Here is a 13,503-nt window from a genome sequence, read left to right as displayed (position 1 = left end):
ATTTCCCACAGTTTTGAGTGAGTATAGCTTTAAAGGGAAGCTGTCACTAGGTTTGGGACCCACCAAACCACCAGTGTGTTATTATGCAGCCAGGGTTTAGTGTTCCAAACCTGCCCACGTTGAGTCAATAGTTAGTAAAATAACTTACAAATTACTGGGAAGAGTCAGGAAGAAGTCACTTCAACACATCGGCAGCATCGGGCGCATCCGCATTGCGCACGTGAAGCCAAGGACCGTACGCCTTGCTTCACCGCGTGTGTGAAAATGTACTGTCCTCGTCTTTATGTATTCTATGTGCCCGATGCCACTCCCGGGCTGATCTGTGTTGCTTTTATGCTATTTTACTAACTATTGCCTAAACGGACAGTTTCTACGTGGGCAGGTTTGGAACAGTAAACCCCAACTTCATAACGACATGGTAGTTGTTTAGTGGCTCCAAACCTAGAGACAGGCTGCCTTTAAATAACACTAACTTCATACATAATATGGCAAGGCTCCTTTTACACAGATCGACATAGGCCGTGAAAACAAATGTCGATCGGCGCTTGTTTGCTCGTTTCACAAGGAGCAATCAATTATGTATGGTGACGAGCGATCGTTACTATGATCATTCGTTCCCATACAAACCATGATATTGACAGCACATTTTCCTCTTTACACAGGGAGATGTGCTGCCGACTAGCGACCACTTTATTGGCTGAATGAACAAGCAGATCACCCGATGATCGACCGTTTGCTCGTTCATTAGCTGATTGTTTCCCTGTTTACACAGAGCAATGATTAAGAACGAGCGTTCATATGAATGCTCGTTTGCCTGATCGTTGGCCCTTGTAAATGTCTTAAATTCGGAAATTTATATGTCTCATCCACAGACACTTTTTTTCATTTCTAGATATCAGACAATGCTGGATTGCTGGCAAGGAGTCCCAACAGATCGACCAACCTTTACAAATCTGGTGGAACGCTTAGGAGACCTTCTTCAGGCTAATGTTCAGCAGGTTTGATGTCCTATAATAATATTCAAAAATATTTTGTTATATTTATGGTCCATTAGTTTATCTTTAAAACTAACATAATATCTCTTTGATCTTTCTATGTCAATTATAGGAAGGTAAAGATTATATTCCTCTGAACACTGCTTTACGCATTGATGGGGATATGAGTGTAAAAATTGGAATTGAGGAACAGAACATAAGAAACTCCATGACACGATGGAGCATACTGGAGTCTGGGTAAGAAACAGTGAGGTTGGTAGCATTGCTTACTGAACTGTAAATATAATTCCCAGTTGGTGTCATTGGCACGTCATAGTAAAGAGATTATTGGCTGCTTTCTAAAAAGCTAAAAACGGAAAGCGTTTGTTGCAGAAAAGTCCAAAATGTTATAATAATTTAAAGTGTTCGTTACATCTCTTTGTTAATTGTTTTTGGAATTTACAGATATGACTAATTTACTGTCTGTTCAAATGCAGCCCGTCTGCACATATGTGGTACACATGTTACATGCACCTGCACTTAGGGGCGACCTAGTTAACACGGGAAGTGCATCATAAACATATTATTCAAAGCTGTTTTTCTAATGTTGATCTCTTGGACCTACTTCATGTAATTGCCTCCATATGCCCTAATAACTGGTACTTGCTTACATATAATACTGCTTTATTCACTAGACAAAAATATTATCATAATATAAATGGACTGCACTCGCTGAAGAGAGCACCAGAAAACGTAAACATGACATAACAAGGACTCCATTTGCTTATAGTTAAAATGGGAAGATTATCAAAGAACTTGTGGGTGTCAGTCTCACCCTATGTCTCTTCTTTGTAGAAACAACAACAAGAACCGACCGCTGAGTGTGAAGACATTTGACGAGGTGCCAGTGGGAAAGGACAAAGTGCTCAGCGAGGTAAACAATTTTGTAGAGAAAAAAAAAAAAAAAGACTGGTGTGAGCACATTCCCTCTATCAAAAAGAATCCAATACAGCACATCAGCTCACAATAAAGCCATGTTCACATACAGCAGGAACCTGCCCTTAGCAGAGACCAGAAACATCTGGAATTAGGAGTAACTAAAACATTCACACGTTAGAGTCTTCTACACAGGGCTTAACAGGTCAGTATAAAATCAGGTCTCCCACACAATCTATTATAATAGCATTTTATGATGTTAATATTCCGGAGGGTTGTATACAGATGTAGCCATCTTTATCTTGACTTATAACACGTTAAATATACAGTGGCAAGAAATTTTAACTTGACTTTTTCAATGAGTTTTCAATGGCTTTTGTTGTGTGATATCACGCTGCAGCAAGTTATCAGAGTCAAGATCAACTTGGCTACATCTGTACAGAGAGAAGGTGATGACATTTATCCCTGTGTGGGTCTTAGGACTCATGCACATGGCAGAGCAATGTGAATGGTGGCAATACGGAGGCTGTGGAGTTCGTATCGCCCGGAGGACGTCGTATAGAGACGTAATATGGTCATGTGCTTAACCCGTAATTAGATTTCCTTGAACAATGTATACAACATACAATGTTTTTAATGGTTTCTCTGCATGAAATAATATTCTGTGCGGTAATTGGTTGGTAAGGAGGATAATGGTTCTTGGGAGGACAGAGCCTCAAGCTACATCTAATGTACATGGCTACTATCAAATTTAGATGATGATTATTTTTTATTTTTTACAACCATATTATTTTTGTTTTAGCAATTCTTGGCTTTCAGCCTACACTTTTTATTCTGATGAAAATGTACAAATCACACTTCTACCTTTTTGGAGCACTGACAATAGCTGGATATCCTCTTTTACAGGAGGGTGAGTCGGACAGTGGTATGGTGCTTTCCTCAGTGGAAATAAAGTATCTCAAGCGACAAGAGACCCGATCATGGCCTTTTGGAATAATTGCTAATGCGTAAGTGAAAAGCTATTATATTAATTTAGTCCATGTGAGTACTGCAATTCTTCAGGCTTATTACCAAATCTAAAAGGTGCATATTATTACATCTCATAGTCAAACACATTTAGGCTAGCGATTTTGAAGAGATTTTCAAGCTACTAAATGCGTTTAAATGGACAGTGATTTCAGAGCGATTATTTGTAGTTAGCGATACCAAGTCTAGTTATAGCCCTAGCCTACGGGTATGATCCCGTGTAACAGCATCCAGGTGCAGCTGAAACCCAGCTCGAAACACGATTTTGCCATTGGCCACAACAAGCGAGCCGGATTTCAGCCACATTCAGACGCTGCTACGTGGGACCGTACCCTCAGAGTGTATACATTAGCTCAGTCTCTTCATGCAATCTAATAAACAGTAGGCAGCACTATTATTTTCATTTTTGGGTTGCTGTGGGCCCCTTACCTAACAGGCCTCAATGTAGCTGCACCTGTTGCAAATATGATATATCTGCCCCTGGTAACTTTTTTAAAAAGTCCTTAGAAATTATCCTAAAGGTTGCTTTAAAGGGTAACTAAACTTTCAGAAAACTTCTGACATGTCAGAAGTTTTGATCGGTGAGGGTCCGAGCACTGAGACCCCCACTGATCGCTAATACGAAGTGGCAGAAGCGCTCAAGTGGGCGCTGAGCCTCTTCATTTCTGATTGGCTTTTCTCAGAAAGCCGATGTAACGGTGAACAGGCCCTTTCTATTGAGTCCGTAACACCGTTACATCGGCTTTCCAAGAAAAGCCGATCAGAAACCAAACGGCTCAGCGTTTCTGCTGCTTCGTTTTAGCGATTGGTGGGGGTCTTAGTAATTGGTGCTCCACTGATCAAAACTTCTGACATGTCACTATGACATGTCAGAAGTTTTCTGAAAGTTTAGTTACCCTTTAAATTCTCTAAAGAGCAAAATTGTATTAATATGTATACACAAATTTTGCTGTTCTCCAATCCCAATGAAGCTTTATTTCCATTATGTAAGGAACTCTCTTGGCAAAACCTATACACTGTGCAATTCCTAGTGCAGAGCCGGAGGGGGCAGTGCATGACACAAGGATCCAAAGAAAAGCAATGAGAGAATCCCTGTCATGTATAGCCCCCTTTCCCAGCACCAAATGTGTCTATATTTTTCCAGGAGTGTTTCTGTAACACCGCTGACTCAATTCTATGCATGTTATGTGGGTTTAGTTTAATAAACAAGTAAGCTAAAATAAATGTATTCACAATGGGTCCAAAAGCTACAGCAGAGACGTAAACCAAAAAGCTGAAACAATATCACTCAGTAGTCACGCAGTATATGGATACATCAGAGACATTTACCCTGGACACATTTCAGACATGTTCTCTGCTTGACAGTAAAATTTCTGGTGGATCATTACTTTGCTTTTTCAAAAATGGAATATTGTGCTTGTCATTCTCCTGCCAGATCCCACTGTTCTTATGACTTGTGGAGTATTTGCTTTCTGAGCCTGGCAGACTAACCAAGCATGAGTTCAGGGGAGCGAGACACCAAACAAAACAAGCGCCATGCATGTATACTAAATAACATCTGACCGCATCTACTACTGCCGTCTATAAATTAGATTGTATTGGTGTAATACCACTTTGGAGCCACAATAGTAATTCATTAAAATACAGCAATTAGTAAAAACGCTCCTTTAACGTTATGTAAAGTGACAAATGTCTGACTAATATTTTAGCTTTTCAGTTCCTGTTTGGCTAAAGTCCCTTCTACATGGGCAGACGAATGGCTGAACAAGCGATCGTACAAAAGCTTGTTCCTGATCATTGCCCTGTGTATACAGGACAGCGATGAACTGACAAATAAGCAAATGCTCGTTTGTCAACTAATCGCAAAGTTTATGCCGCTGAATAAAATAACGTTTGTCGGCAGCACATCTCCCTGTGTAAACAGGTGATGTGGTGCCGACAAGATGCAAAATGCATGAGGACGAGCAATCATTAACGATTATTCATCCCCATACTCCTGATCATTGTTCCACATAAATAGAACAAACGGTCGCCAATCGACGTGCTGCTATCATTATTTGACGCTTTTCATAGGGAAATTGTGTAAACTTATATCCACATTTTAATTCAAGCCAGTTATGCACAATATTGTCCCTACGACAACACTAAACTACTAGAGCAAAAAGAAGAAGTGCTGTGATGTGTAAACAGACATTTTTTTCTCACAGACGGTCAGGGGTTGTCCCAGAATCATAAATTTTTCACCTATCCACCGGATAGCTAATCATTTTCTAATCGCTGCGGGCCCCACCGCTAAGACCCTCAGAGAACGAGAGTCCCGAACCCCCAGATCCTCCTCACTGTAGTGGGGGAGGGTCAAACATGTGCCTGCTGCTCCATTCAATGTCTATGAGAATGGCGGAAACAGCCAAGCACTCTACTTGGCTGTTTCCATCATTCCCATAGACTTTGAATGGAGTGGCAGTGCGCATGCTTAACCACCCCTCTATTCAATGTCCACCTCACTGCGTTTGAGCAGTAAGGAGGTACAGTGGGTTTGGAACCCTTGTTCTCATGATCGTTGGGGGTTGCACTGGTGGGGCCCGCATTGATCAGAAAACTATAATCTATCCTGTGGATAGGTGACAATTTATGATTTTGGAGGTCATAGCGGGGGACCCCCAGCAATGAGACAATTATCACCTATCCTGTGGAAAAGTGATAATTAATGATTCTGGGAAAACTCTTTAAATAGCTGATCGTTAAAAGAGCACTGATCTTACATTTCACCACAGAGCTATTTTTAGGATTCAGGCAGCTCTTTGTTACACTAGATGTTCCAATCCATACGCAGCTGTATGAGCAGTACACAGCGTCGCTATAAGTCTGCATTACAGAGCCATATGAACTCCATATGCTCCATATGGAACCTCAGTGAGAGACTGTATTCTGCCCTGGAGGCTCGGTTTCTCGGGGAGAATACTTCTGTAATATGGCATGCGATGGAATATGCAACTATTTTTTTCTAGCGGATTCTCACATAATCTATGAGGAAATAAACTCTGTATGACTCCATATAAAATTTGTTAAAGTTGGAGAATAAGAAAGAAACAAAAAGCAACAGAACCTATGGAATATGCTAGGGGTCATATAAAACATTAAATAGGCACTCCCACAAATTTTTTTATTCATTCTTGTAAGACGCCCAATGTCAACCTCAAAAGAAATGACTAAGGAAACTGACTTCCAGTCCACACTGCAGACGCTGTAAGAATCGGAGAGTCTGATGGTCACATGGCCTAACAAAAGGACCGAACAGAGGCTTAAAATACTGGAATAAAGCGCTCAGTCCTTTTTTTTTTTACCACACCAGAAATCACATAAACATAAACTGTCCCTTTTCTAAACCTAGTAGATAGCACAAACATATCGGTAATATACTATAAAGGCTCATAGAACTGCTTGACAGACCCTTTCTGAACGTCTGATACTGGGTTGAATGATTTCATCATAAGATCTGCAATAGATAATTAGATCTATATGTTTCACTAGTTCACAGATATTCCCACAGCACTTCTGCGTGATCCGAACATTATGTAATTACATCTCCATTATGTCACAGTGCACTATATGCTGGATGATATCCAGCACACAATGATATTTGGCTGTCTGCCAGCGTCTCTCTTGACATACTAGGTCTAATACCTGAACACTATAAGCATATTTATCTATTCATGTAAAGGCTTGTGTACCTTCCCAGCTTCCAATAAAATGTATGTTTAGTCATGATGTGCACCAAATTATCTGTGCAGATGATCTGGCCCATTAAAGTCCTGAATTGTCCTCTAGTAACTTTATATCAAGGTCATATATTCTTCATCCTGAATTTATTATAATTGAGGTGAAGGTCAGGGTATGACTTCAATGAAGATGTAAGGTCTTTTTTATGAATTTTAGGTCATGGAGTTGAACAAATCATGTACTGTATCTACCTTTACATGGGTTCCCTCTTTACACAGTATATAAGACATACATTACGTTGATGAATTTTTTTCTAAAATGATTTCTCTCTTCATAGAATGAAAGCAGTAAGCAAAAGCAAGGAGTCGGTATTGGGGGAGAATGAAAGAATTCATGTAAAGTACCAACCATCTACCCAAATTGAAGAAGACTTCACACTTGAAGACCTTGTTCTTATGCCCATGGATCTAAACCTTGAGTGCCACAGTCCACCTCCAGATTATAATTCTGTCATTCATTATTCAACTCCTCCAGTGTAGCATCAGTGGCCACGGCCTAAGTAATGCTGGTCCAACCAACAGTTTTTGTTTTTTTTTGTAACGCAGCCTTATTTAGGAGACATCTAACAGATCCATGACTGTGTGATCAGTCCATAGGAAATTCTTATCAGGTAGTGTTGTGTTTTGATGTGACAGAACGGAGAAACCCAGATGAGTGGAGTATCTTTAGAAGCCTACATCACTGAGATACCAGCACCAAATGGACATCAGATAATTTATTAAAGCACAAGATTTAAGTACTTTTGTAGGATCAAGATTTATATATACCAATCTGGCATTTCATGTATTCCCTTTCAACTCATTTACACTGGTGTGATTTTATTTTTCTCGTTATTTGGGACAGCATTGACTCGCGGAGGTTTGAGCATATACCAAAGTAAGGCTTTCTTCCTAGAAAACAATAAGTGCATGTAATAACATCAATAACAATAATTTTATAATTTGGGCTATAAACTCATATTATATGAACTAAATATTTGTTTCATGCTTGTCACATTAAAACGTAGAACACAAGTGGCATGTAGGAAGCCAGAGGCGTATCTTAATGCTCCTGGGCCCCAATGCAAAATCTGTAACAAGGCCCCCAACCTACCATATGCCTGACAGAGGGGTCATAAGATACCCTCAGGCACCAGGGTTCGGGTACAAATGCTACCTCTACACCGCCTATAGCTAACCCCTGCAAGAAACTGATTGTATTCATAGAAAAATGTCTGAGCCAAGTGTTTTGTGAGGGATTTCTGTGACATCAGATGTCATGAAAATGATGGTAATTTAAGTGTTATGCTGGCTTCATGCAGTATATATCTTTACCTCAGAAGTCTAATTTAACATTTGAAAAACCTCTATATTTTGCAGATTAAGCAAATATGAATCTAACTTTACTCATAATATCTTACCATAATAGCTTTTCCTCATAATTAGCTTGTATGGTTTTAAGTTAAAAGTCAAATTGTAGGTTTCTATAACTCCCATACATTGTAGTGCGGACGAATGAAGCCTGCACACCACATCCCCACTGAAACTGGGAATATTTCTTTAACCCCGGATGCCAGACTCCAACTAATCTATCTGTCTTTAATGAGACATTCCTATTGTCTTGTCAAAAAAATAAAGGAGTTATACATTTTAGATAATCCTTTTTTGTTAGTATGTTCCCTAGAAAATAAGCTGATCACAAGATGACCCCCTAAGGATCAGCTGTAATCGGAGAGGAACCTGGCAGCAAGTGCTAATATCCACTGCAGCGCCACCACAGGGAAAATGAAGCATGGCATAGTTCTCATTTAAACAATGGGCTGTTTGTGTAATCCATGGACGTGCTAGGTCCTCCAGACTGAGAGAGGCGCCCTTTGTAACTGTTTTTCTCCCTGGTTATTAGACGAGTCCTAAACAAGGAACCCTCCTCTAATAATTCAGAATTCCCTAATAGGGAAAATGGGTTTTCTAAACCAGACACCCCATTTAATTATGGTAAAAACCTCTTTAATGTAACCTGTTCTAAAGGAAGTTGGTTTACCATCAAAATGTTATGTAGAAACAAAGAAATCATTGCTGTTTGCAACTTGTATATTTTAGCTCTACAGACAACTCAGGCGACCAGGAATAATACTTGGTGCTTTCCTGCTGTTTTACATTGATTTGTTGTATCTGATAGAAAAATATCTTGCCTTAAAGTATTATAAGTGGATTTGTATATTTACTAATATTCTCTGGTCTTTTGTTTCTAATGCAATTACTTTGTTACCTACCCCCCCCCCCCCCCCTCCTGTAATGTACAGTATAAATATCATATAGCAAAGATTTTCCAATATCATATGAAACTTTTTATTAACCTTCTGGTTATATGAGAGAACACAACATTGCTGGCTAACAGTTTGTGCTTGCGGGGGTAAGCCCTGATTTTCTTCTTTGCTATTACATTAAACTTAGGTTTATGCTTGATAACCCACAACATTTTGTATTATAACAAACTGCCTTAACCATATATCAGTATAGGGAAATAAAATGCTAGAGGCAAAGGAGATCGCCAGCCTTGAACAGGGATTTGCTTATGTTTTGTGAATCCTAACCACTGTATGTCATAAAGCATAATATTATTTTGTGAAATGTTTAACTGTTTTCGAGATGTCAACAACACTTTGCATTGCATTGTTGAATCAAGGACTTAGACTGTTTGCAATTCAGCAGCTTAAATGCCAACCAGAAATACTGGGCACTGAATTAAAGCATATGATCAAATAAGTGGGTCAATGCCTATGCCATGTTATTTCCAATCCTTCTTCTATTTTTCCAATATTTAATTTAACCCAATGTTATGTCTCTTGCACTTTATTTAAGTAGATACTTTTGCTGATGTCTGATGCTTTTTCTGATGTCCGACAGCTAACAATTTATTTATGGACAAATTGGAAAACCGTAATGAATCATAAAGATAAGTAAAATATGTCTATAGCTAAGAATAATGATATCAACACATTAGCAGCATGTACTGTGACCTCCTAAATGATGGTAATTACAATCCCAAAAATCTGTACAAGCTCCTCCAACTTTAAAAAAATCACAGACGCATCTATTTTTTTACGGACGCTGGAAAAAAGTTCCCTATTTTTACGGCTGTCCAGAAATGTACAAACAGTGGCCACCCTGGGTGTAGATAAAAAAAACAAAACAGTAAATTATTAACTGTAGTTTTAACATTATAATTCCCAATATATGTAGGATGTAGTCACAGAATAATTCATCAAATCGATGGACCTATGTAATCATTTGCCATTATTCTGTGTCTTCAGTTAAAACCATATGCTTCTCTACAGGACTTCAAAAACACCAGAAAAAAGGCATGTACAAAATGACACCAGATAAAAAACACCATAAAAAACACAACAAAAAATGCCTTAAAAAAACGCATGTTACATTTTAATAACGCCAACGTTTTTAGAAGCGTTTTTGATGCAGTTTAAAACACCAGAAATTTTCTGTGTGTGAAGGGGGCCTAAGGGAGGTTTGTATGAAAACACTTTTATCGTAAGTCAATCATCCATCATAAAAGTCTGATTGGTTGAACTGTGTGATTGATCCAGTCAAAAACAACGGAACCCTGTCACAACGGTGACAAACGGAAACCGTTAGCAAAGTTTCCGTCACTATTAAGAACAATGGTGATGCAAACGGATGCTAAAGTTTCTGTTTGTCTTTCCGTTGAGGGGTTCCCCCCCCCCCCCGACAGAAACCTCAGACGGAACCCCTCAACGGAATGCAACGCTGATGTGAACACAGCCTTAATTTTGCTTACTAGTTCATATTTATAATACAAGTGAATGTAAATGTAATCTTGTTAGCAGTCAGACTATAAAAAATATTCCAACATCCTCTAAATGGGGCCATTAGTATATTACACATCAGTATAATACATGTATATAAAGACTTCAGGTTTGACAAGTAACAGATAATATGACCCTATTACTAGCGTCTTCAATAACGGAATAAAAGCTAAAAAAAAATCTTGGGTGACCAGCAGAGGATTTTACTTTTCCATTTGGAATGTTTAGAACTCATATTAGTTAAAGCATTTTCACATATAAAGCAATGTGTCTTGACCTAGGATCAGCGATTTAGTTCGCCATGAAGTAAGAGAAGCTTCTGTGAATGTCTCCTATTATTCTGGACTGTCATTTTGCCACTTGAAGATATATGTCTTCATTATCATTTTTTTCTCTTGACGCATATCATAGTCTTTAATAGAATAATAGTATAGCAATAATCATTTGGGGATGAAGATTGTTTTCATAGACACTTGTCTGTAACTTCTCAGGGAGTCCTACAGTTGCTTTTTGTTGGTCTTATGAAAGGTCTTATAAAAGGGTGATGAGGGGTGTAAAATATGACAGAATTCATGCTAATTCTATAAACCTTCCTGGCAACCAATAAGCAGATTTTGTATATAATTTACTAATAAAACGACAACTTTAGTAAAAAAATAAATATATTTATGTATTATACAGTTAGTCACTATACTAGTTACAGACTTTTCAAAAATAGAACGTTAGTTAGATTGGGGATAAAATAACAAATAATGATCTACTCAATTTTAAAAATGCCTTGCCGATGGTTACGTGGTCCCCCTGATCTTTCTTTATAACACAGAGATGATGACGCGTAAACTCAACATGTGACCGCAGCAGCGTTACTTGCCACAGTGGTGTTGTGTCGACTGATAATTCACTTTTTTTAAAGCCTGGAAAACGTGTGTGTGTGTGTGTGTGTGTGGTAGTTACCTGATGAAAACTTACATATAATCAAGTACCGGTTGTGTCTTATCGAGCAAATTAATAACGTTTTTCCAACTTCTACATAAATAGACTTCACAGGTTGTCACAGGTATTTCTACCGACTTTGAGGACGGTTTAAGATGGCCATATAACGACTGGAAATCCTGCGGTTCTACTGAACTGAAGTCACCATAGACCCTTAGGCCTCAGGCACACGACCGTATCCATGTGCACGGCTGTGATTTTCGGGTCAGCTGGCCGCGGAGTGTTACCCGCGAACCGCCCGCAAATCGCGGGCCATGCACATGGACGCGTCCATTATTTTCTATGAGCCTGGACCGCAGAACACGACCGTAATAAGACACGTCCGTTTTTTCTACAGTCCAGGCTCCGGGGCCATGCATGGCCCATGGAAACCACGGTCGTGTACATGGGCCCATAGAAATGAATGGGGCCGCAATCCTCCCGTGGAATTTCCCGTGGATGCGGCCGCAAATGCACGTTCGTGTGCATGGGGCCTTATAGTGATATAAGTTAAGTTCAGTAGAACCATGAGAAGTTTAGGTGTTATGTCATCATTCGTATTGCAGCCATCTTAAAGCAGTCTAAGGCTCCGTTCACATCTGCGTTAGAGTCCCGTTCTGACGTTCCGTTGGAGCTTTCCGTCAGAACGGGACCCTGAACAGATACAAACTGACACAAACGGAAACCAGAGGTTTCCGTTTCCATCACCATTGATTTCAATGGTGACGGATCCGGTGCCCATGGTTTCCGTTTGTCTCAGTTGTGCACCGGACCCGTCGTTTTGCCGGAAGCAATAGCGTAGTCAACTACGCTATTGCTTCCGCCAAAACGACGAGTCCGGTGCACAACTGAGACAAACGGAAACCATGGGCACCGGATCCGTCACCATTGAAATCAATGGTGATGATAACGGAAACCTCTGGTTTCCGTTTGTGTCAGTTTGTGTCTGTTCAGGGTTCCGTTCTGACGGAAAGCTCAGACGGAACGTCAGAACGGGACCCCAAAGCAGATGTGAACAAAGCCTTAGAATACTTTGTAGCTCTAAAGTACACACAGTACATGTCTCTAGCAACATAAACCATGATAAAAACATGGAAAACTAGAGAGACATGTGCAGGGACAAGAAGTTTATAACTTATGCTCCGTGTATATTGAGAGGGAGGATTGGGGAGACATTGTGTACCAAACTTGAAATATATAGAGTTGAATTCCCAGCATATATGTGCTACACCGCTAGTTCTTATTTAGTTTTGGCAACATAAATAAATGAAGTAAATGGGTTTACTACCTTGTTTATACTCCTAATGCAAATGCGGAACTTCATAGCCACTGAAACACTACTATGAGTAAAACTACCTACCTGCACATGAAATAATTTATAAGAATATTATTATTATTATTATTATTATTATTTAGCATCTTTTCGGCAAATGTCAGTTGACATATTTGACAGTCTGTAAGCTGTAAGACGTTTTAAATGTTGTAGTCAGGAGAGAGATACCACTATATGTTTTTTTACTTTTTATGTAACCAATGCAACTGAGTTTTAAATGTAACACTAACTCTTTCCACAGGGTTATTCATTAGATGGTCATACTGTAGCTTGATGAATTGTAACCTACATATAAGATATTTTTTGTTATTACATCTATATACACACCAAATGATTTTAGAATATATCAATCACTGTGGAATATATGTGAAACTCTTTTGTGATTGGGGCTTGTGGCCTGATATTTGTTGGCCCTTAAGCACCTGGAGTAAAGAATGTATGCACTGAAACTTTGTAAGCTTTCTTATGTAGTCTTATAAATGTATTTTATGTATTAACCTGAACAAAATAAAGATTATATATTTATACAGATTTGATTAAGATTTATTCTGTGTTTTCCTATAATATGTGGCAGATTCTTAAAGAATACCTATCAGTTCTAAGAAAAACTGCTAAATTCTAAGAATGATTTTATATATATATATATATATATATATATA

General features: G+C 38.9%; 1 protein-coding gene across 1 annotated transcript in view; it reads left to right on the top strand.

The window, feature by feature from the left end:
• Positions 1-12,178, top strand: part of LOC142659525 (vascular endothelial growth factor receptor kdr-like) — a 198,125-nt gene extending 185,947 nt beyond the window's left edge. Inside the window, exons 26-30 of the mRNA XM_075835736.1 lie at positions 893-998; positions 1,108-1,232; positions 1,830-1,908; positions 2,817-2,917; positions 6,994-12,178. Of these exons, the coding sequence (XP_075691851.1) occupies positions 893-998; positions 1,108-1,232; positions 1,830-1,908; positions 2,817-2,917; positions 6,994-7,195 (613 nt within the window). The 3' untranslated portion in view covers positions 7,196-12,178. The remainder of the gene's footprint in view (positions 1-892; positions 999-1,107; positions 1,233-1,829; positions 1,909-2,816; positions 2,918-6,993) is intronic.
• Positions 12,179-13,503: the final 1,325 nt, after the last annotated feature.

The sequence above is a fragment of the Rhinoderma darwinii genome, chromosome 8 (assembly GCF_050947455.1).
Source record: "Rhinoderma darwinii isolate aRhiDar2 chromosome 8, aRhiDar2.hap1, whole genome shotgun sequence".
In the NCBI taxonomy this organism is placed as follows: Eukaryota; Metazoa; Chordata; class Amphibia; order Anura; family Rhinodermatidae; genus Rhinoderma; species Rhinoderma darwinii.
The sequence above is the reverse complement of the archived record's forward strand: the minus strand, read 5'-3'. Positions and strand labels throughout refer to the sequence as shown.